This window comes from Pecten maximus, chromosome 11, assembly GCF_902652985.1.
Source record: "Pecten maximus chromosome 11, xPecMax1.1, whole genome shotgun sequence".
NCBI lineage: Eukaryota > Metazoa > Mollusca > Bivalvia > Pectinida > Pectinidae > Pecten > Pecten maximus.
Window position 1 is genome coordinate 39,626,221 of NC_047025.1, and position 25,905 is coordinate 39,652,125.

General features: G+C 39.0%; 1 protein-coding gene across 1 annotated transcript in view; it reads left to right on the forward strand.

Moving 5' to 3' along the window:
- LOC117338238 (junctophilin-1-like) overlaps positions 1–25,905 on the forward strand; it is a 77,136-nt gene that overhangs the window by 47,682 nt on the left and 3,549 nt on the right. Inside the window, exons 2-4 of the mRNA XM_033899501.1 lie at positions 6,394–7,195; positions 21,610–21,728; positions 24,589–25,571. Of these exons, the coding sequence (XP_033755392.1) occupies positions 6,394–7,195; positions 21,610–21,728; positions 24,589–25,571 (1,904 nt within the window). The remainder of the gene's footprint in view (positions 1–6,393; positions 7,196–21,609; positions 21,729–24,588; positions 25,572–25,905) is intronic.

Below are 25,905 nucleotides of genomic sequence, written 5' to 3' on the forward strand. Positions count from 1 at the left end.
TAATACATTGTCCTGTTAAAAGTTTTGACACACAGACATTGTAATACATTATCCCGATTAAAGTTTTAACACACAGATATTGTAATACATTGTACCGTTCATAGCTGTGATACACAGATATTGTGATACAGTGTCCCGTTTATTTTTTTGACACACAGATATTGTAATACATTGTTCCGATTATTATTTTGACACACAGATATTGTTATACATTGTTTCGATTATTATTTTGACACACAGATATTGTAATACATTATCCCGATTTAAGTTTTAACACACACAGGTTGTAGTACATTTTTCCGTTTATTATTTTGACACAGATATTGTAATACATTGTCCTGTTTATTATTTTGACACACATGTATTGTAATACATTGTCCTGTTTCAGTTTTGGCGTTTGATACCGTGTTTACTTTAGACTTAATCTCTTGGTGTGAAGTTTGTTGTATAATGTACCTAGGCGTTGTCTTCTAACCGTATACAAGGTAATAGTTGATTGGACATATGTATTGTGTGTATCGTAATTATATCCGATATTAGAAGTGTTGGACTGTGACGTTCTGGGGGTTATATCGACTGTGACGTTTTGGGGTTTTTGAACTGTGACGTTTTGGTATTATTTGGACTGTGACGTTTTGGGGGTTTTTGGACTGTGACGTTTTGGGGGTTTTTGGACTGTGACGTTTTGGGGTTTTTGGACTGTGACGTTTTGGGTTTTTTGGACTGTGACGTTTTGGGTTTTTTGGACTATGACGTTTTAGGCTTATTTGGACTGTGACCCTTTGGGGTTATTTTGGCTGTGACGGTTTGGGGTTTGTGGACTGTGAAGTTTAGGGGTTATTTGGACTGAATGAAACCTTTGGGTTATTTCGACTGTAACCTTTTGGGATCATTTGGAGTTAACTTGCAATAAAATGATACGTATTCTATACCGTATACAAGTAAACATTCGTACGTTTTAAAAGCCTCAACCACCACCCTAGCCTATTGTGTTCTACTGTATATATGTAAGTACTCGTAACTAACTCACAGAAACTATCCTGATAATTATTGACTCCTGTTTCGAACTCTTTGCACATGTTTCGCTGAGGCCTCCCGTAGAAACAATGTTTGGTATGTAGTACGTGCTACCATCTCCTATAACGTCCGCTGGTAACATTGATGGTATATATTACTGCTATCAAACCCACATGTTCCACAAACCTAGTGGCGCCCCCTTTCCTCCATTCTGTAAATCTGTCTTTCTGGGCTAAGGGATGTCACTCTACGCCTTATGATCGAAAACTCTGAAATGGTCGTTATGTCTGAAAGTTCAATAGCCTTATTTTATATCTAAAAAAGCTAGAATATTTATTTTCACACATACAAAAAAAAAAAAAATACTACAGCTTATGTAGGTCAAGTAACTCTAATGAAGTCCACGAGACTCAACTGAAAGTTCACAAAGGAAGAAGTAAATATGATAAGATATTGCCCTGCTAAAAAACACCACACATTCGAGTAAGTGTTGTGATTTACTATAATGTTAAAGTGGGACATTTACTATAATGTTTTAATGAGACATTTACTATAATGTTATAATGGGACATTTACTATAATGTTATAATGGGACATTTACTATAATGTTCTAATGAGACATTTACTTTAATGTTATAATGGGACATTTACTATAATGTTATAATGGGACATTTACTTTAATGTTATAATGGGACATTTACTATAATGTTATAGTGAGACATTTACTATAATGTTATAATGGGACATTTACTATAATGTTCTAATGAGACATTTACTTTAATGTTATAATGGGACATTTACTATAATGTTCTAATGAGACATTTACTTTAATGTTATAATGGGACATTTACTATAATGTTCTAATGAGACATTTACTATAATGTTATAATGGGACATTTACTATAATGTTCTAATGAGACATTTACTTTAATGTTATAATGGGACATTTACTATAATGTTATAGTGAGACATTTACTATAATGTTATAATGGGACATTTACTTTAATGTTATAATGGGACATTTACTATAATGTTATAGTGAGACATTTACTATAATGTTATAATGGGACATTTACTATAATGTTCTAATGAGACATTTACTATAATGTTATAATGGGACATTTACTATAATGTTATAGTGAGACATTTACTATAATGTTAAAATGGGACATTTACTGTAATGTTAAAGTGGGACATTTACTATAATGTTATAATGAGACATTTACTATAATGTTAAAATGGGACATTTACTGTAATGTTAAAGTGGGACATTTACTATAATGTTAAAATGGGACATTTACTGTAATGATAAAGTGAGACATTTACTTTAAGGTTATAGTGAGACATTTATTATAATGTTATAATGAGACATTTACTGTAATGTTATAATGAGACATTTACTATAATGTTATAATGGGACATTTACTATAATGTTATAATGGGACATTTATTATAATGTTATAATGAGACATTTACTTTAATGTTATAATGAGACATTTACTATAATGTTATAATGAGACATTTACTATAATGTTAAAGTGAGACATTTACTATAATGTTACAGTGAGACATTTACTATAATGCTATAGTGAGACATTTATTATAATGTTATAATGAGACATTTACTATAATGTTCTAATGAGACATTTACTATAATGAGACATTTACTTTAATGTTCTAATGAGACATTTACTATAATGTTATAGTGAGACATTTACTATAATGTTATAATGGGACATTTACTTTAATGTTATAATGGGACATTTACTATAATGTTATAGTGAGACATTTACTATAATGTTATAATGGGACATTTACTATAATGTTCTAATGAGACATTTACTATAATGTTATAATGGGACATTTACTATAATGTTATAATGGGACATTTACTATAATGTTCTAATGAGACATTTACTATAATGTTATAATGGGACATTTACTATAATGTTATAATGAGACATTTACTATAATGTTATAATGAGACATTTACTTTAATGTTAAAGTTGGACATTTACTGTAATGTTATAATGAGACATTTACTATAATGTTATAATGAGACATTTACTTTAATGTTATAATGAGACATTTACTATAATGTTACAGTGAGACATTTACTTTAATGTTATAATGAGACATTTACTATAATGTTACAGTGAGACATTTACTTTAATGTTATAATGAGACATTTACTATAATGTTACAGTGAGACATTTACTTTAATGTTATAATGAGACATTTACTATAATGTTACAGTGAGACATTTACTATAATGTTATAATGGGACATTTACTATAATGTTATAATGAGACATTTACTGTAATGTTAAAGTGAGACATTTACTGTAATGATAAAGTGAGACATTTACTTTAAGGTTATAGTGAGACATTTATTATAATGTTATAATGAGACATTTACTTTAATGTTAAAGTTGGACAGGTGCGATCCTGTTTGACTATCACTGTTGACTTTTAATCTTAAATATGAGGGACGTAGTTTACTGTTGGACCGACAAAAGAATTATTATTCTCATGAGCACGCATTAGTGTTCCTGAACTGTCTCTAGCTGTGGATATTAACTGATGGGACTGCTTCATCAGGAAACTGAAGGGACTGCTTCATCAGGAACGACGGGGCACCTTAAACATGAAGTCGGTATAGCTTATTGTCAAAGATGGAGTATATACTATATCTTATTCAGTTTCGAAGGAAGTGTGCTCGCATGAGCTATATTTATTGTATGTATGTGACACTAAGTATATTTTCTTGTATCGGTATTTTGCATCTTAGTTGTCAGAACAATGTATCTAAATTGTCTGTGGTAGACTTCTGTTCTTCGGCTGATTATTGCCCCTGGTTGCTACATGATTGTAAATCCGGACTAATGATCTGAAGTCAATTAGTGTTATGTAATTAAGCCTAGTAGGTAATGATGCCGTAAAGCAGGTGTTGGCTTGGAACTTACTAATTAGTGTTTACGGCTATACACCTTACCAGGAGTACCGAGGGGTCAGCACTCCGTGATCGTAAATCCATCTCGTCATGTTCGTGTAATGAGACCTCCAGTCATTTGACCAAAGGTCAGTTGTAGTGTTGATTTCTCATCTCTATGACAACCAGTATTTGTACTTCGTTATATTGGACGATCGTGCCGTACGAATTCCGTGTACGAAGCCAATCCTGAAGATATGATAATGTCTTCTCGGTTGTCGTGGCGACTATGTAGTATTAATGATATATTTCCATTGCTCCGTATTGTCAATATTTAACCTTACCAGACAAAAAGGAATATTTTCATACTGTAATTCTCACATAATTCCAATTGGCGGAGTGATCTGAAGAACAATGTTCGCGACGTCGTTTTGTCTGACGTCACTATGGTGAAGTATATTTGACGTCACGAATATTCGTTCTACTCGAGTAAAAAATCATATATAGATCAATGTAACCTGTATTAAGTTATGTAGTTATGTTATATAAAAGGTGAATATCCTCACGGCGGAATATGTTGATTGAAATGTTGAAATTAAATTGATGGGTTTGTATTTATTTCTACGAACTATATTTTTTGTCGGGAACGGTTACCTGTAGGTGTGACGTCACAAGAACGTATACTATTATTCCTTTAATTCTGACAGGATCGCAGACAAACTAATCATATTGCGCGTCTTGTCTGCAATGCTGTGCGAATTATTGGTCCATAACGTTCCAGAGACAGCAGTTTAATGCTGGAATATTTCTGTCGTGTTATAAGACATATTTCTGTCGTGTTATAAGACATATTTCTGTCGTGTTATCAGACATATTTCTGTCGTGTTATAAGACATATTCAAACGTTTCTAATACAATTAACTGAATTTTTGTCAGTATTTTGAAATTCATTCACATTTTGTCATTTTACACCGCAAAGCAAAACCTAGTTATTGTTTCAATATGTAACATTGGTGACTAGATTGATGTGTCGGAGTGACGTCAGAGGACGTACTGGCGATCACATCATTTCTCCCTAAAGTCATAGCTCCTGTCCACTTAATTAATCTACCTGATGTATCCTTACATATGAATATTCATAATCAAACACGACCTTATTATCACTTCGTCCGTGGTCACTGGAGAATGCTATTGAGCCACAAAGGTCCTCGTGTGGACGCTTGCTCGATCCTCACCCTCCTAATGGGTAGCCTTAATTATTTCCACAACGCCGCCATTGCGGAACAATCAATCATATCAGTCAGGTCATATTCCTGAAATATGGATGAATTCTAAAATACAAGATTGGCATGAATACATGAAATCTGATTAGAGACTAGAATCAGAAGGAGTACGACAGCTATCTCTATAGTGGATAACAATCGCTAGCAATAATACACATGGCGTTGGAGTGGTAAACGTGTTCATATATAGCATGGTCAGATTGTAATTCATGCTGGCACAGGAAAGAGAACTTCTGGAAACCATTCATATAAAAACAGACACCACAAATAATATATTTAGACAACCTATCGGTCTTCCCCGATATTTCCCAGTCCTGTAACCGATGGATGTCTACCGACACATCCCGAGATCCGTCTGTTTTGTAACATTGGCCCGCCGTTGTACTAGATATTTCGTTATAGCGGTTACGACTGTTCCGGCGAGTAATACTAGAAACAGTGTTATGATATGGAGATACCGTATTCATGTCGTTAACTTTAAACCTTTTCACGTTCTATATGGTAATTAGGACAATACCAACACGTCTGCATTCAAAAAGCATTATAACAGTTAATGGTTAATCGATAGAGGATAGAAAATGGAACGTCCTACAAGTAGGTCACACAACAGCCTGGCGGTAACACAAAGGTACTGTGTTCTACAAGATGTCAACCAGATAAAACAATGAAATGTCAAACTGTTCAGATTATTTCATTTACATATAACACGGGCATAACGTCGAGTTGAGACAATCAGATAAATGGTGGCTGTTCCGGGCAACTACGAGTAGATTTCATTTGAAACCGGATCTACACCGTTATTGTATTATTGTCCTCTTCCAAACAAACCTGCCTTAATACCCCTACCCCTTCTAGCCTGTATGTTTTCAAATCAGAACTATTTGGACTTGATTCTCTGCTACATGACACCTCCCCATATTAAATGTGTTGTTAATATTAATAAGGCTTGTTTTTTTGCGCATTACTTGTTGATTATAGTATAGCCTGTAAGCCTTCCCATATTGCTAATTTATTGACAGACTGTTACTGTTTCTAAGCATTGCTATATTTACAGACTGTTTCCGGTTATGAAGTAACTATATTTTAAACCTTTCTTTGTTTGCGAAATGTTTTCGGTGCTAAACCTTGCTATATGTAATGAGTACTATTGTTTTTCCTACAGGTACGTATCATGGACAATGGCTTAGGGGCATGCGCCACGGCTATGGAGTGCGCGCAAGCGTACCCTATGGTCTGGCGTCACATTACCGACCTAAGACGTTACGGGCGTCTTTGACGTCACTACGCAGTGAAAACGAGGATGAGATTGTGGTGAAAAATCGTGATAAAAAACTAGATGAGAGCCGTGGAGGTTTCGTTCTTAAAGCCAAGAGTGACGAAACTCCCCCCAGTAGACGGCGCTCCATATTCGATAAGCAGGGCAGGTCTAGTTTACGGAAAACTCTAATGTCAGGTCTGAAGCTCAAAAAGCAAAAAAGCACAGGTGACATCAACAGTTCGCCTAGCCGTCAGACAGGCTCTGTGCGCAGTACAATCAGTAACATCAGTCACGTGAGTGCCGATTCGACGCAGTCTGGGATGACGAACGCTTCCATGTACACAGATAGTAATTTAAGTTTTGTAAGCCAGGATGACATCACGGATATCAACGTCACGGAAACGTACATGGGAGAATGGAAAAACGACAAGCGTTCTGGCTTCGGTGTAAGTGAACGTTCCGACGGACTAAAGTACGAAGGCGAGTGGTATAACAATAAGAAATATGGATATGGAGTGACAACATTCAAGGATGGTGCCAGAGAGGAAGGGAAATATAAAAACAATGTTTTAATATCATCAGGAAAGAAAAATAAATTATTCTTGATCAGGACTTCTAAACTGCGTGAACGAGTGGACAATGCGGTTTTGTCGGCACAGCGGTGGGCCCAAATCTCTCTACAAAAGGCGGATTTAGCAATCTCAAGGTGAGTCTATTTATTTACCATATTTACGGTATGCTAATTCATGTATGTATGGTAACTGTAGTACATGAGGTCGCGTGTGCGACAGTCTGCTTAACATCAATAGTATTGATTTCACCTCCAATGGGATATCACATAAGTTAGCGGTGCAAATATTTTTTAAATATATAATATCTGCATCATGAAATAAATATAATTGAGGTATAACATCCTATCGTTCCACTCATTACTAGTAGGTACACACATACAACCGGAAGCGGAAATCAATAGCTGTTGTAACGACCGGCAACAGATGGTATAGAAACTTCGTAACATAAATATTTCTTAAATCATTCGACATGAAAATGAAGAGTGAACCAACTTATCACGATCACACCTCCCCCACCCAACAGACTTTTAAAATGAGCCTCGTTAGAAGTTTGTAAGTCACATTGAACCAGTGTTAAATATTTTAGAAGTACACAAATCTGGACATTGGTTTGTTGCGCTCCATCTGATCGAGTTCTGACTGTCTGATGGTGCAGGACGCCATCACTCATCACACTTCTTCTGTTATGATACTCAGTGTTAATCTCTACCCGGTCGGTACGTGTAATCAAACTATTGGGGTAATTATGTAAGGCTGTTCCTGTAAGTAATAGATTACATTATAGAACGTTTCAGTATATTTCCATTGAATGAGTCGGTAAAACTCCATATTCGGGTTTAATGGCGTTATACCCGAATGAATTGGCCTGTGTCCTTCTCTGTGCCGTCGGTCATTCAATGCTACACAAACCTTATCAAGATTCCAAACAATTTATCTTTACATAAGGATTTGACACATACGCAAGTACAAGCGGATGCTATAGTATCCATATGTCCTTGTGGTCGGGAATAATTCAAGCTGGCTCGGTGTCAACACAGACAGCACACACGAAAGCTTATGCCGACGGCTCGTCTGCAAACCCTGATTTATAAAGTAAATCGCCATTTTGATCGATCTTGATGTAAGGCTATTATTATCTTCTATAGCGTGCGATTGATTAAGATGCTGCTGTCGTTGTTCACATAGATGATCTGTTGTTGTTGTTGTTCACAGAGATGATCTGTTGTTGTTGTCGTTCATAGCGATGACCTGATGTTGTCATTCATAGAGATAACCTGTTGTTGTCGTTCAAAGCGATGACCTGTTGTCGTCGTTGTAGCGATGACATGTTGTTATTGTCGTCATAGCGATGACCTGTTGTTGTCGTCCCGTTGTTGTTATTCATAGCGATGACCTGATGTTGCTGTTCACAGCGATGACCTGATGTTGTTATTCATAGCGATGACCTGTTGTTGTCGTTCACAGCGATGACCCTGTTGATGTTATTCATAGCGATGGTCATTTGTTGTTGCTGTTCACAGCGATGACCTGTTGTTGTAGTACACAGCGATGACCTGTTGTTGTCGTTCACAGCTATGACCCTGTTGTTGCTGTTCACAGCGATGACCTGTTGTTGCTGTTCACAGCGATGACCTGTTGTTGTCGTACACAGCGATGACCTGTGGTTGTCGTTCACAGCGATGACCCTGTTGTTGCTGTTCACAGCGATGACCTGTGGTTGTCGTTCACAGCGATGACCTGTTGTTGCTGTTCACAGCGATGACCTGTGGTTGTCGTTCACAGCGATGACCCTGTTGTTGTCGTTCACAGCGATGACCTGTTGTTGCTGTTCACAGCGATGACCTGCGGTTGTCGTTCACAGCGATGACCCTGTTGTTTTCGTTCACAGCGATGACCTGTTGTTGCTGTTCACAGCGATGACCTGTTGTTGCTGTTCACAGCGATGACCTTTGGTTGTCATTCACAGCGATGACCCTGTTGTTGTCGTTCACAGCGATGACCCTGTTGTTGTCGTTCACAGCGATGACCCTGTTGTTGTTGTTCACAGCGATGACCTGTTGTTGTCGATCACAGCGATGACCCTGTTGTTGTCGTTCACAGCGATGGTCATTTGTTGTTACAAATTTAGCTCACCTGGTCCAAAGGACCAAGGTACCGTGGTGTCGGTGTCCGGTGTCCGACGTTCGACATGTCCTTTCTGTAGTGATCGTGCATTCTCACGACGCCTGCAGACCAAATTGTCTCTTACTGGTTTTGATGAACATGACGTGTTAATCTATCACACGATTTTCTCCGACCAGGTGACATTCAATCTCATTAATTTGGTGTGATATAGAATGTATCAGTATTTATACACGGTCCTCGACTGACCTTCATTCGACCAACAAACAGCCAAAACGTGTCGAACGCGGCAAAGTATACTCACTTCAATACTAACACAGAGTATACCTACTGAAATACCAACACAGATTATAGTTGGTTTAATGTCTAACCGACACGGACTGTCATATTACCTACCTGTTGGTTTAATGTCTAACCGACACGGACTGTCATATTACCTACCTGTTGGTTTGGTGTCTAACCGACACGGACTGTCATATTACCTACCTGTTGGTTTGGTGTCTAACCGACACGGACTGTCATATTACCTACCTGTTGGTTTAATGTCTAACCGACACGGACTGTCATATTACCTACCTGTTGGTTTAATGTCTAACCGACACGGACTGTCTTATTACCTACCTGTTGGTTTAATGTCTAACCGACACGGACTGTCATATTACCTACCTGTTGGTTTGGTGTCTAACCGACACGGACTGTCATATTACCTACCTGTTGGTTTAATGTCTTACCGACACGGACTGTCATATTACCTACCTGTTGGTTTGGTGTCTAACCGACACGGACTGTCATATTACCTACCTGTTGGTTTAATGTCTTACCGACACGGACTGTCATATTACCTACCTGTTTGTCGTGTATTTGGTGATAGAGTTAATTTCATTGCTATTAATATAAGTAGCACGTGTTATTTCTATGTGCGCTAAAATTATCCAAAACGATGTTAGGAGGCAATCATTTCTACTTCTTACAAGGCCGTCTCTGTTCAATTGCAATATGAGGTTATCTTCCATGTGGGCTGATATACAATGTCCAGACCGGTCAGTCATATCAATCGTGCAAATTACTCGAGTTTAAAAACAATCAAGTTAATTGCAAAGGGAAACAATCACGAATGACTTTGACATGACAGACTAAATATTGATCAGAATTATCGTATTCAAGTCATTATTATTATGACAGACTGAAAGCGTTGACCATAGTCTACGCTGCTGGTAGTCGGGCCGCTTTAATTATATATCGCAGTATAGTATGCCGAAAGTGATAAAACAATAAAGATATGAAATTGCTGTAGGCTCATTTGCCATCGGGGATATCCGCGTACTCAGAGCGTAGACTGCTAGTGAAAATGATACCCGTCTACGAAGCGTTCATCCAATAACTTTCTAGTAGAACTTGTAAGTTCGGTCGTAAAGCGCACCATCTACAGCCGTAATAGATTGTAGGGCAGCAGACCACGGTAAACGGAAGTCACCGGTCGATAGGGAGGCCGACGGCTCCATGGAGTTATATCTTAGGCCAAACTCAAATAAAGTAGAGTATGGAACAGTCTGGCCTACGGGAGATGTACCTAATGGTAGGTCTCCTTTGGTGATTATAAGACACTGTCACCGTCCTGTCTGTTGATGGATGTAACCTTTGGTGATTATAAGACACTGTCACCGTCCTGTCTGTTGATGGATGTACATCTATCCAGTAATATGACGTGTTTCTCCTCCACATCTGGAACTGTATGAAATCATGTAATTATTGATACAGAAAAAGGTTATTAGTGCCACTGCACGCTATGCACGTCGGTGCACGTGTTTGATGAGCGCCACTCGCTCGTGTAATTACTTGCATACTTAATCACAACGTACATTTATTAACGAACGCGACTAAATGGATAAGTCAAGAACCAATCACATGCACTCGTATATACCTAAACAACCAATCAAATTTATTGATGTATACCTAAACAACCAATCAAATTTATTGATGTATACCTAAACAACCAATCAAATTTATTGATGTATACCTAAACAGCCAATCACATGTATAAAGCATATCTTGGTTATATAAGTTTGTGTACTGAGACGGTATTATTGTAGAAATCATTGTGCGGTTTGCATGGCTCCATCCGTTCCCAGTCTACCATGCTCCTGTTTATCAGTGTTGGCATTAGTGGTTTAATCAAATGCATGTTTGACATAGGGGATGTACACACGTCATTTTGAATTACTGATAACATCTCCTAACAGCTTACGACATTATGGTACATGTTACTGCTCTAATGTTATTTTGATACATTTCTCTGATGATCACGATTAATAAATCCCCTACAAAGTGTTTACCGTGAATCTCACGAAGACAATATTTTATTCAATACGATAATGGGTATTGTATTGTCCCGAAACTGTAGGGATTTTCACACCACCGGAAGTTATTAAAAAGTCACACAACGACGGGCACATTATTACTAGTATATACATGTACATGCGTTAAAGTTTGACGACGACGACGTCGATGATGATGATGATGATGATGATGATGATGATTGACGATGATGATGATGATGATGATGATGATGATGATGATGCATTCCTAAACTTTGTAGAATTGTGTTAAACTGTTATTTCTAGCCCAGTTGCCAAGGTCATTGTCCTTCCTTTGGTTGTCCGTCCCTTGTACAGTGAATCTAACACACGTGGTGTTGATGCTGGAGTTCTCTGTCAATATACTATCAAAACGTCACCTCATAAAACACTTCAAATACCACCAGGATACAACACGACGTGATCGAATTAAAACATTCAAGCAGTAGCCTACATACGTTTCCTTTAATATAAGACATGTACACCAGTCCTAAACCTAACCATGCATGTTCATGGCTGCCAAACCCTGCAACATCTATAACACGACTGAGCGCGCGAGCAATGAGCCATAACTTGGGCTAAAACCAGATGCAGCATGTTCTCTACGCACTTAACTGTTCACAACTGGTGCATCACTATGTCCATTACTCCAGGATCCCCAACTATTGCCATATTACTCCACGATATACAACTATTGCCTTAATAATTATAAAGGTACACAACTAATACTGACGTATAATGGTGACTCCATCACAGTACACAACTAATACTGACGTATAATGGTGACTCCATCACAGTACACAACTAATACTGACGTATAATGGTGACTCCATCACAGTACACAACTACTGACGTATAATGGTGACTCCATCACAGTACACAACTAATACTGACGTATAATGGTGACTCCATCACAGTACACAACTAATACTGACGTATAATGGTGACTCCATCACAGTACACAACTAATACTGACGTATAATGGTGACTCCATCACAGTACACAACTAATGCTGACGTATAATGGTGACTCCATCACAGTACACAACTAATACTGACATATAACGGTGACTCCATCACAGTACACAACTAATACTGACACATAATGGTGACTCCATCACAGTACACAACTAATGCTGACGTATAATGGTGACTCCATCACAGTATACAACTAATGCTGACGTATAATGGTGACTCCATCACAGTACACTATTAATACTGACGGACTATTGTGTGGAAATTAGACGTAGTAACCGAACGATTTTACAAACTGTTAAAGTGGGAGAAAAAGTAGTGAAGTGATTGTTTCAGTTTAAATGCGTTACTTGGATATTTTTGAATCCTTCGCGTCTGAACACATCTGGTGATTTCTCTGTGTTGATGGTGGAACTTTCTTGGTAGTCACTATATTGTGATTGATTGGATCGTCTTCGTGATATTATTCAAGAGTAGAACATAATGTATCTGGGATGTTTTGTCTCCAACTCATTGGTTTTGTAATGCACTGAATAAATGACCTTGAAAAAAAAATGAAAAAAAAAAAACATTCTTAAAATCTTTTGGATGAAAATGAAAGGATGTCTTCAAATTTACGTCACTAATGTTCTGCACGGTAAATTAAAGATCTGTTGGCGTGAGTAAGGGAACTTTGTCAGATATCAGTCGACCATCGCTCGAGTTCCAGAAAAAATACTTTAGTTGTAAACAGAAGGGAGACGGTACACGTATACAGACACGGAAAACAAAGATTGAAAAACAATGATTGGAATTCTGACGATATTGCGTAAATGTTATCGGGGAGATGGATTTTAATGTTTCTTTGACATGAACACATTCTACTTAAATACCACCAGTGTATACCTTAACTACGCCGAGGTCACGTGCATGACGTAATAATTGAAGGAACCTAAAGTTTTATGGTTCTTGAAATGACTGGTCCCCGGTGTTCTGTTCTTCATCACATCTAAACCTTCAATCATAATTTGTTAGTCGTAGTTTTACCACGATGTCTACCCTAATTTACGTCTTTATTTAGTTGCTTATTTTTACCATTAAACTGCCGCCTTGACTTTAACGAAGACACCGCCTTGACGACAGTGAAAAGTGACAAACTAAAATACCGCCTTGACCACAGTGAAGACCACAGTGAAGAGTGACATATTTTCAATAGATACATGCCACATTGTCAACAAAGACAGAATGGTACTATGCTAACCACAAAATGTCATCTAATGAAAGCTGACCTGGTGTACATTGGATAGCTCTTCGATCAAGAGCAAGTTGCTATATAAGCGTTATAGTAGAAGTACCAGGATAAATTGCTTCGTCACAACGAATCTTTGAAGTCATCAACGTTTGTAGGGGAAATTAACGCCTACATTATGTACCTCATCTATTTCTAACACCTGCCTGCCCTGACGTCACACACATTCCGACTGCTGTGATATGGGGTCACCCTGTCGGTCGGTAGTATGCACATTGGGTATTCACGCATCCAAGTTCTCTCGCGCGAGGCTGGTTAAATTCTTATTGTTATTATCTTACCTGAGTACCAGTTATTATCTTACCCGAGTACCATTTATTATCTTACCCGAGTACCAAACACAGATAGACGACTGAATTTATCCTAACACGTGTTTCTACAGCGACTGACGTATCAGGAATCCATTACTTGTGCTATATCATATCACATTTCCGTTTGATGCATTCGATATATTAAATCAAAAAGTATGTGCTAACAGTCCCAATAAAGGTAAGGTTGGATACATGCTGTGGTTTGTTTACTGCTAAATATAGTATATAGCCAATATACAGTTACTTAAACTGAAAACAATGAATTATTGTCAAACAAACTTCAGTTTAAACACCAAATGTTTAATTTAAGTAACTAAAATGCCCCGGGAGTGAAGACATGCTCTTCACGTGAAATATAGACAGTTCTACTACCGATGTTGCAAGCATGCTTCCCAATTATCAAATTCATGATTCCCACTCACGAAATGTGTTCTCCCTTAAGGACCGATACAGATGCTTGCTCGGTGTCTGTTTTAGAGAAACAATTTTCAGCATTTTCTCCACATGATCAACATATTTTCCTTCGATATTACGAGCTCATTCCCTTTTCACATTGTTTGAAAATTGGTATGAATGATAAATGTCATTTTATATTCACAAGGCAGTTATATACCATCATTTTCAATATATTCAGAGGTTAATCGGAAAAGGCAGCACTTCGCCGACTTATCGCTTCTCCACGAGACCATAGACACTCGACTGGTGAAGCCTGGTGCCGCCAGAGGGACTTAGCTCCTTAATTACCTCCGAATGGATAAGACAATTCGATTGCTTTTTATCAATGGGACTTGGGAATGTACTACTAGTTTAGCGGGTTGTACAAATTAGGTTACAGTTTACATACACTGGATTTAATTATTCCCCAATCCCGTGATAACGGTACGGCAGACAACACAGGTCCATCTCGGCTTGTCTCTACCGTCATGCAATGTCAAATATCTGCCATGGTTAATTAAACCTTGGGGGATGTAGCACCCTTTCTCACAGACCTGTGAGAGATTGACAATACCAAGATATGTAAATACAAAATGTATGAGTAAACACATGACCGTCTTATCTCAAGCAGCATGGACTTATCTCAGTATCGATAATTGAGAGTGTTTGCTAAGCTATACATCCAATATATAAAATGATTACTGTATCACATAAGTTATTTGCAGATACTGTTTTCGCTCTTCAGAAAGTTCCATAATGATTTTCTCGTGAGTATCCCATAAAAGCCACGATTAGTTTGGTATGCTAACTGCACAGCTATATAGTATAAGTCATCGGTTAGTACACCAATGATAAAGTGTTTAGGATTGGGTTAGTGTTATGTTCAGTAGATAGTTAAGGACTTGGTTAGTGTTATGTGTGGGGGCCGCGGTGGCCGAGTGGTTAAGGTGTCCCGACACTTTAACACTAGCCCTCCACCACTGGGTTGCGAGTTTGAAACCTACGTGGGGCAGTTGCCAGGTACCGACCGTAGGCCGGTGGTTTTTCTCCGGGTACTCCGGCTTTCCTCCACCTCCAAAACCTGGCACGTCCTTAAATGACCCTGGCTGTTAATAGGACGTTAAAAAAATCAAACAAACAAACAAAAATAGTGTTATGTTCGGTAGTTAGTTTAGGATTGGGTTAATGTTATGTTTGGTAGTTAGTTACGGATTGGGTCAGTGTTATCTTCGATAGATAGTTTATGATTGGGTTAGTTTAGTTGTTAGTTTTTCAAGGCAGATATCAAACCAAAGAGGACTTCGACTCGGCAGATTACAACAGTAAAGATTTAAAAAATGTCCCAGAGTAAGATGTCCCAGAGTTAGAATGTCGCAGATTTTGAATGGATTGAAGTGAAATGGGACTTCTTCACGGCGGACCAGGGACAAACATACATGTAAAGGATTTACTTTGGAAAATGTTTCTGTTTAGAGGACAGCACCATCACAAAGTAGAGAGGACATCACCCTCACAAAGTAGAGAGGACATTACCATCACAAAGTAGAGAGGACATCACCCTCACAAAGTAGAGAGGACATCACCCTCACAAAGTAGAGAGGACAACACCCTCACAAAGTAGAGAGGACATCACCATCACAAGTAGAGAGGACATTACCCTCACAAAGTAGAGAGGACAGCACCCTCACAAAGTAGAGAGGACATCACCCTCACAGGAGGACATCATCACAAAGTAGAGAGGACATCACCCTCACAGGAGGACATCATCACAAAGTAGAGAAGACAGCACCCTCACAGAGTAGAGAAGACATTACCCTCACAGAGTAGAGAGGACAGCACCCTCACAGAGTAGAGAGGACATCACCCTCACAGGAGGACATCATCACAAAGTAGAGAAGACATTACCCTCACAGAGTAGAGAAGACATTACCCTCACAGAGTAGAGAGGACAGCACCCTCACAGAGTAGAGTATAACTCAACACAATACCAATGAGGCACCAGACATTGAAGACACAGCCATGATATAATTCAGTATAGATTGCACTATTGGAGGGACATTGTTATGGTGGAGGACAAAACAAAACTTAGACTAGAATGTAGTCAAATACCAATCGTCCTAAGCTTGTGATGCTTATACAATTGTGTCAGTCGAGACGACCGGCTGTGACATAGCTCTCCGATCGATATATAAACATTGGAGTAATTTACTCCACAAGTACACTGCGGCGTGTGACATACTAAATAGTATCGATGTATCCAGTAGGAGGTTGATCACATTGACTAAAATCTTTCTTGTGGCACACATGTTGGATCTGAAATCTGAGTCCGAGGCCATTGCGTGTCCTGTTGTCTGTCGCGGGGCTCTTGACATTTCAGTGAAATGCATATGATGTAAAAACTATTTGCATGGTCCATTGATTTTGCAACCTTGGAAATTGATGGCGTGTGAAACACTGAATTGGAGAGCTGTGCAGTCGTCAGTGTCACTAATATCTATTATGCTTACCAATAAACACAGGTATTATTAACACTTTATATGTCTCATCATGACGTCAGCGGTTAACCGGGCGGTGAACAATTACAGGGGGACATGGTATGCCTTTGAATGTATTCATATCAGCTTTTGGAATTGTATCTAATTCAATTGTAACTCGACTCTTTCAAATTATATACATCCTACTGGTGTTGATTAAACAGGGAACGCAGTCAGAAGACACCACGACACACAAGTCTTTAAAACCTCCACCGCATCATTGTCCTCATGTCCCTTGTCTAGTATATCATTCTCCTGCTATAGAACAAGGGTTAAAGGTATATAAATGACACGTAGGTTTTGTAATGGATAGGTCTGTCTTCAGTGATAATGGGCATGGAGTGCGGAAATCTAAAGAAACACACGTTATGGGTAGAATGTGATGGCCTTCCTGGTCACCGGTAATCCTCACAGCCCCTCTCGCCATTAATTGTCCAATTTGGCCTTCTTGGTCACCGGTGATCCTCTCGGCCCCTCTCGCCATTAATTGTCCAATTTGGCCTTCTTGGTCACCGGTAATCCTCTCAGCCCCTCTCGCCATTAATTGTCCACTTTGGCCTTCCTGGTCACCGGTAATCCTCTCAGCCCCTCTCGCCATTAATTGTCCACTTTGGCCTTCTTGGTCACCGGTAATCCTCTCAGCCCCTCTCGCCATTAATTGTCCACTTTGGCCTTCCTGGTCACCGGTAATCCTCTCGGCCCCTCTCGCCATTAATTGTCCACTTTGGCCTTCCTGGTCACCGGTAATCCTCTCAGCCCCTCTCGCCATTAATTGTCCACTTTGGCCTTCCTGGTCACCGGTAATCCTCTCAGCCCCTCTCGCCATTAATTGTCCACTTTGGCCTTCCTGGTCACCGGTAATCCCCTCAGCCCCTCTCGCCATTAATTGTCCACGTTGGCCTTCCTGGTCACCGGTAATCCTTTCAGCCCCTGTCGCCATTAATTGTCCACTTTGGCCTTCCTGGTCACCGGTAATCCTTTCAGCCCCTGTCGCCATTAATTGTCCACTTTGGCCTTCCTGGTCACCGGTAATCCTCACAGCCCCTCTCGCCATTAATTGTCCACTTTAGCCTTCCTGGTCACCGGTAATCCTCTCGGCCCCTCTCGCCATTAATTGTCCACGTTGGCCTTCCTGGTCACCGGTAATCCTTTCAGCCCCTGTCGCCATCAATTGTCCACTTTGGCCTTCCTGGTCACCGGTAATCCTCTCAGCCCCTCTCGCCATTAATTGTCCACTTTGGCCTTCTTGGTCACCGGTAATCCTCTCAGCCCCTCTCGCCATTAATTGTCCACTTTGGCCTTCCTGGTCACCGGTAATCCTCTCGGCCCCTCTCGCCATTAATTGTCCACTTTGGCCTTCCTGGTCACCGGTAATCCTCTCAGCCCCTCTCGCCATTAATTGTCCACTTTGGCCTTCCTGGTCACCGGTAATCCTCTCAGCCCCTCTCGCCATTAATTGTCCACTTTGGCCTTCCTGGTCACCGGTAATCCCCTCAGCCCCTCTCGCCATTAATTGTCCACGTTGGCCTTCCTGGTCACCGGTAATCCTTTCAGCCCCTGTCGCCATTAATTGTCCACTTTGGCCTTCCTGGTCACCGGTAATCCTTTCAGCCCCTGTCGCCATTAATTGTCCACTTTGGCCTTCCTGGTCACCGGTAATCCTCTCGGCCCCTCTCGCCATTAATTGTCCACTTTAGCCTTCCTGGTCACCGGTAATCCTCTCGGCCCCTCTCGCCATTAATTGTCCACGTTGGCCTTCCTGGTCACCGGTAATCCTTTCAGCCCCTGTCGCCATCAATTGTCCACTTTGGCCTTCCTGGTCACCGGTAATCCTCTCGGCCCCTCTCGCCATTAATTGTCCACTTTAGCCTTCCTGGTCACCGGTAATCCTCTCGGCCCCTCTCGCCATTAATTGTCCTCTTTAGCCTTCCTGGTCACCGGTAATCCTCTCAGCCCTTCTCGCCATTAATTTCCACTTTGGCCTTATTGTCCCCAAAGATGGCACTGTGTACATGCATGGTTTGGATAGAGGTACACCTTCATTCATATGAAATGTAACGGGCAAAGACCAAGAATCGAAGGCCTTCTATCTGTCGATCTAGCCAAATGAGATGACTGATGGCCTCCTGGAAGATGTTATAAAGACGTGATATACTTTTGGTTATAACTTCGTCCGAATTGTTTTTCGTTGTAAACTAACCCATGTTTCTTATTGCGCATTTGTTACATGATACTATTTTTTATGTAGTCACGTTTTTACGAAATTGAAAGGTCTTGTTGATACTACAGCACCATGAAGTCGTTTCGTGTCTAGGTAGGTTTTATATGCTTACCTGATCTGTATCATTTTGGAATACGCACCTGACCTTGATTTTACTTACTGAATTGTTAGAGAATGAAGACAGTTTATAGGTTGTGTCTATTTTAGGAAACACTTAAGATGCAGCGTTATAGCATACCGCATTCCTAGACAGACGTACAAATCTTCAAACTATAGGTACGTCGGCCTGGTGCTGGAATACTCTATGTTACAAACAGACGTAACACGCCCTTATCTACGTATCTTCCGTTAATACTTAAAACGCAAATCTACAGTATATATAGTGTGCTTCATTTATATTTCGATAATAAAATATACAATATATTGGTGTAAATAATGGTCATCCTTAAAATAATATTAACAAGATGAATATACTGTTGTTTTAACCTTTTGGAACACAAACCAAATCAACTGCTTTGCCCGAGGAAAAAATATGTCGGTTTAAAATTTGAATTAAAAACCGTGATTAAGTTTCAGTGTTGGGGTATTTTATGGAGTTCAGAAAAGTTATTTTTTTCAACTCGAGGGATTGAAGAATCTGTGTTTTATACTGATGGACAGAATCATTGACCTAAAAGCTTCACTATTTAAACACGTAAGGGAATAATTCAAGTAACATTGAAATAATTTACCGTAAAAAAATCGCTTGTAAATAAACAACGAACCCACTCTATCAAACCTTGAATACACACTTGGAAACGTGCACATTTGTTCTGTAAAGATTTTGGACAAGACACAACACGATACACAAATAAACAATGATACAGGTGTAAAGATGCTGTCGGTATGTACATGTGCTTGGCGTACTGAAGCCGTGTCTTGCGAGCAAAGGTTTGTTCTTCCTGCAGTGAGCGATATTGCAGGAACTAGATCACCGAAGGCTCCCGACATGGCGACTCGCCTGCTCGGACCGATCGATCAGTGGTGGATTGTCTCCGCACCACTGTTGATGGTTGTAATGTTGGCAATGGTCCATAAAATCTTATACTGCTATGTGGAGATAAACGTTGTAGTAAAATCATGGGATAACAGAACAGGAGAGCATATTCTAGTGGTATTATTGAACACAGCCTAACAAACACTATCGCCAGTACTTGAACAGAACCGTAACTTAGGCATCAGGTAGCAACACGCAATTTCATAGTCGTAATTTATTTTTTAGTCGAGAACATTTTTGAGACGACCCCGCTTTCGTCGTCGGCCATTTTCACAAGACCCATGTTTAGACTTTATATAGATACACACAACATGAAGATGGGAGACTGGTAATACCAGCTCCTGTCAGCTGCGTGTTCCTGCTTACTCCACAAATAAACACACACACCAGATGATAAAGATATTAACCCAACACGAACTGACGCTTACATAAACTCGTCAAGTGGCTAGCAATAAGATACCAAAACTGTCCCATTTATCATTGTATACCTTTGATTAGTACCAGTGCATTACGTCCCAAAATCTTAGTCAACGCACCACGTCATACATAGTCATGGTTGTCCTGGATACCATGCAATTGGATGTGAGGCTCTCTGCCGTTTTTATTACGCTTTTGATTTGAATGTCGGTGAAGAGGTTTATATTACGTTGATAATAAAAAAAATTGTCTAAGATCACCGATCCTAGACAACACTTTCATTTATATAAATTTGTCATGTTATGTCGAAGGAGTAGCTAATTAAATGACATGAAGCGACCTGCCTGACCTGTCTCCATGTCAGCAATACTAACCAGTCGTATGATTTCCTGAACATTGAATGTGTAAGCCTTTGTATATAAGGATGAAGGAAACATATTCAAAGATGTAACTCTTTAGTTTCGGGGAAGTTTTTCAAAGCTGTTGGTAATTGTTGAAAGCTAGTACTGAATATATATATATATAGGGCAAAGAAGTAATTCTAACCGTGTGGCCATGGATGATGTCAAATTTTTGAGGCAATCCATCCCTTTATCAAGACACAGAGAATACAAATACAATCACATGATATATAAACAGTACTAGAAATACAATAAGACACAGTAAGAGTAAAATATATAGTAGTAAAAAACACTACCATCAACTCTTTGGCGAGCGTACATCATATCGTAGACCTCTGTGTACACATATCGTAGACCTCTGTGTACACATATCGTAGACCTCGAGACACGAGATTTCATATCAAGCAGCTGTTCCTCTCTTTGTCAACAACTAATAAGTAAATGCCTTGTTTTCAGAATGGCCAATGCAAGAGCGAAAGCAGAGCAGGCAGACCAATCAGCCCTGAAGTCAGAACAAGATTCCGATTTTGCCAGGTTAAAAGCAAAAGAGTATGCCCCAGAATTTCATCAACCAGGTAAAGTGGGTCTCTAGATCAATGTAACCAAAATCATTTATTATACTAGAGTTAAGTATATAGATATATATGTGCTGCCCTCTAGAAACTATTATGTTCAGTTAATGTTAATTATATGTTAATGGGTTGAGCTTTATTTTGTGATGAATGTTAAAACGTGCCTGTATCTTCAAGGGTTAAACGTTATTCTATGTTTAAGGGTTAAACTATATTCTATGTTTATTTCAAGGGTTGAACGTTATTTTGGCTTCCATTCGGTTGATTGCATTCCATATAAAAGTCGTGCAATTTGAAAGTCGTTATTCTATATTCAAGGGTTAAACGTTATTCTATGCTTAATGGTACACGTTATTTTGGCTTCCATTCGGTTGATTGCATTCCATATAAAAGTCGTGCAATTTGAAAGTCGTTATTCTATATCCAAGGGTTAAACGTTATTCTATGCTCAATGGTACACGTTATTTTGGCTTCCATTCGGTTGATTGTATTGCAAGATTAACTAATCTGAATGTCGTACAAATAAATAAAGGAACATTGAAGCAGGTAATGTGCTCTTGTAATGGCTTCATTTAGTATGCTGTGCAAAAAATGTTCACATTCAGCGTTAAATTTACATACAAATCAAGCCAATCTTAGTAAACGAATCTTGTTATCGGAGAACCATGTAAACGTCTGTATGATTGCGCATTAATGAAACTCATTAAATAGCGCGTACTTAATGAGTTACACTAGGTCATGACCTTGCTAATTTCTAATGTGTTTATCGTGTTCCGTGGCACATTTGGTGAGTTTGCAAATTTATCATGGATTGGCGAATTCACCATTTTTTTTACTTGCACTGTGTATATCTAGTCACAGTCACTATTAAATTCCACGGTAAGGAGTGGATAACTTTATATTTCTCCCACACACACATTTAATTTCGAGCCTCTCATAGATAGGAAAATTTCTTATAAAACAATAATCACCACATCACTAGCCTACCCTGTAATACGCCTATGACGTGAATATTATGAGGCAATCAGTGTATAATAACGCTTTCGTGACATCATAAATAATTCATGACGGCATAATAGTTATATGATGACGTACCTCGATTGTCTTAGTAGGCCTACCGTCCGAGTCGAAATTCGCTTTTCTTATCAATTTTAGAGAGGCTATGTCATACGGAATTTCTTTAACTCTATGTCATGCGGAATTTCTTTAACTCGACTAATAATCTCATATGCCATTCGCTTCCACGTAATATCCCTATCTGTACACGGCCACCAAACGAGTCTAACAACCAAGGTACGACTGGGAATATAGTATTTAGTGTGTGACTATTTTGGCCAAACCTATTTACAGTATAGTATTTAGTGTGTGACTATTTTGGCCAAACCTATTTATAGTATAGTGTTTAGTGTGTGACTATTTTGGCCAAACCTATTTACAGTATAGTATTTAGTGTGTGACTATTTTGGCCAAACCTATTTATAGTATAGTGTTTAGTCTGTGATCAAACAATCTACCTTATATAATGGTATTTATTACATTTTTATCAGTGAAATATCAAAAATTATTCATTCTATAAAAGTGATATTTTTCACTAGTGAAGAATATCATATTTTTCACTAGTGAAAAATATCACTTTTGCTGATTTGACCAATCAAATTAATGATTAGAAAATACCAAAATAATTGACCAATCAGAAAGCCCGACATATATGTCAGCACCTGGACAGGGGAAACTACTTTTTTTGTTTACAAATTATGGCTGTAGTCCTAGTTAGCATACGGGGTAGGGTTTTCGTTGATAAAAAATGTAATAAACAGAATATCTAACAGTGTCTTCAGTAAAACTAAATATATTTCACTCGTGTGGCTAATATTTTGATATTTTTCACTCGTGCTGCGCACTCGTGAAAAATATCAAAATATTAGCCCCACTCGTGAAATATATTTGGTATTACTGTAAGACACTGTTAGATATCCTCTATATATGTTTCTATGCCAATCTCTACAAGATGTCAACAGTATAATACAGTCACGGCTTAGGACAACATGTTTTGTTGACAAGAAACCTTTGCTTATAACCAGAGACTAAGGAAACTAATTGGCGTGAAAACATATATTTCTATGTAGATAATTATACAATAATTTACTTGCGAAGGAAAACACACACAAACAAGATGTTACCGATATGAACGACAGATACACGTCCTGTAAGTAATTTGAATATATATTTGGTTATGGGAATAACTCAATGTAAAAGTATCGTCAACAGCTTACCTGATCTAACGGTCAGGTAGCCACCTGATCTAACGGTCAGGTAGCCATAACTCAGACTCTCATACAGCTAAAACGGACTGTTTAACACTTTGATACAGCGTCAATTGTCTTTTAGCCAGTTAAGGGAACATTAATTTTCTCGAAGTTTGTCTATGGGTTACGGGAACCTGCTTATATAGAACTAAACAGCTAATCAGATACAACGATTTCCCTGTATGTGATTAGCTGTCATACGAGAAGGTTGTGATCGGTGACAGCGGTAACAAGGTACTAGAGATGACATAGATAACGTGTGCCTTTTTGTTGTCTTGTTGGAACTGAAAAGACTAACCAGCACAAAAATATTCTCCATAATACCTTTAGAACTTTCGAATATAAAACTGTGTTTATAAGTTTGTAATAAAGTAATGGTGTTATCAGAGGAGTCATATGTGAGTTTGATATTCCATCACGTCTGAATCAATTGATATCGATTACAAGTTAACATCTTAAACCATAGCGCCAATGTTTGAATAGTATGAAAAATAAAATCAATATTTCTTCATTTTTCTTTAACTCGATAGTATGACCTGACATAATTATTTTTGTAGGCTCAGACATGATGAAGAAGAAACGAGAGAATGGCGAGGTTGACGAGGATGAGTACGACTTCAGTTACGTGAAAAGCCTTCAAAACCACAACCCACACCGCTCCAAGTCAATGCTCACTAAGTCCCCCCACGATGACGGGGGTCTACTACCCGGCGGCCTCGTTCCGATGGTCAACAGTTCCCCGGATGGAAGTCCACTTAGGAATAATAGTGGTTATGACTATCTGCAAATGTCGAATGCCAAACCGGACAGTAAAAAGATGACAAGCATACCAAATCATTCGCCACATAACAGAAGCCCATCTTTGAAAATTAGAAGGTATAGCTTTTTGGCGGGTTCCAGAAGAGGTAGAGGATTTAGTGAAATATTCAATTCGACAATTTTAAATGACCACTTCGATCAGTATTCTGCCCAAAGGGACGATAGCGGTTTAGGAAAGGAACTTTTAAGTGGTGAGGAACGCTACAGGGGTAATCATATAACGGACCCATCTCCAGATTCAGGTGTTTCAGAAAGTCTGGACGACGAGTCCAAGAACAGACCGCTTCAGCGAAGAAGAACTATGCCTTGCATTGTCAAAACAGAGGGCAATGCGAAATCACAAGCAATGGCGGAAAGAGAAACGGCGCATAGTAGCGAAAACATTGCAGGTAAAAACCCTGACATGTACGTTATAGAAAATGGAATACGTAAACGAATAAAAGGGGTGGATAGGCCTTCAGCACAACCACACAGAATGTCAAAGGGCGACCTTCCAAAAGAATATAAAATCGAAAGCCAGAATGCGTTGGGTAAGGCAAAGGGCACACGGGGCAGTCTTCCAGACATCACAGCTATCAAGCAAGTGGATAAGTTCAAATCAATCCCACGCGAGGAGGCCTACCAGTTGGGCACTGCTAGGCGAGAAGAGCTCAGGCGGCTACAGGATTTAGCCGACCGGCGTCGGCAAGGGGACGTAACCGTCATCCTAGGGGATCTGAAGGTAGGTCACATGTCACTGATAATTTGACATTTAGTAAATGTTTAGAAAATGTGTCGAACGTTTAAGATTGCTAACAGCAGTAATCTCCCTTTAGATGACTGCACATCTTTCGGCTCCGTTACGATACTAGTAATCGTTGATATTGAAAGGAACTTATTGAAGTTCGGCAGTGCAAAGCGATTCCTAGTTGATTTTACAAAAAAGTTCATCATACTCGAAGCGTGCAAGTGTATCACTTGGTACTTGCTAAAAACTACAATGTGTGCAATACATTGTGTAGAGCATGTTCAGACTGTTAATTTGTGTATTGCAATTTCTGTTAAGGTTGATATAC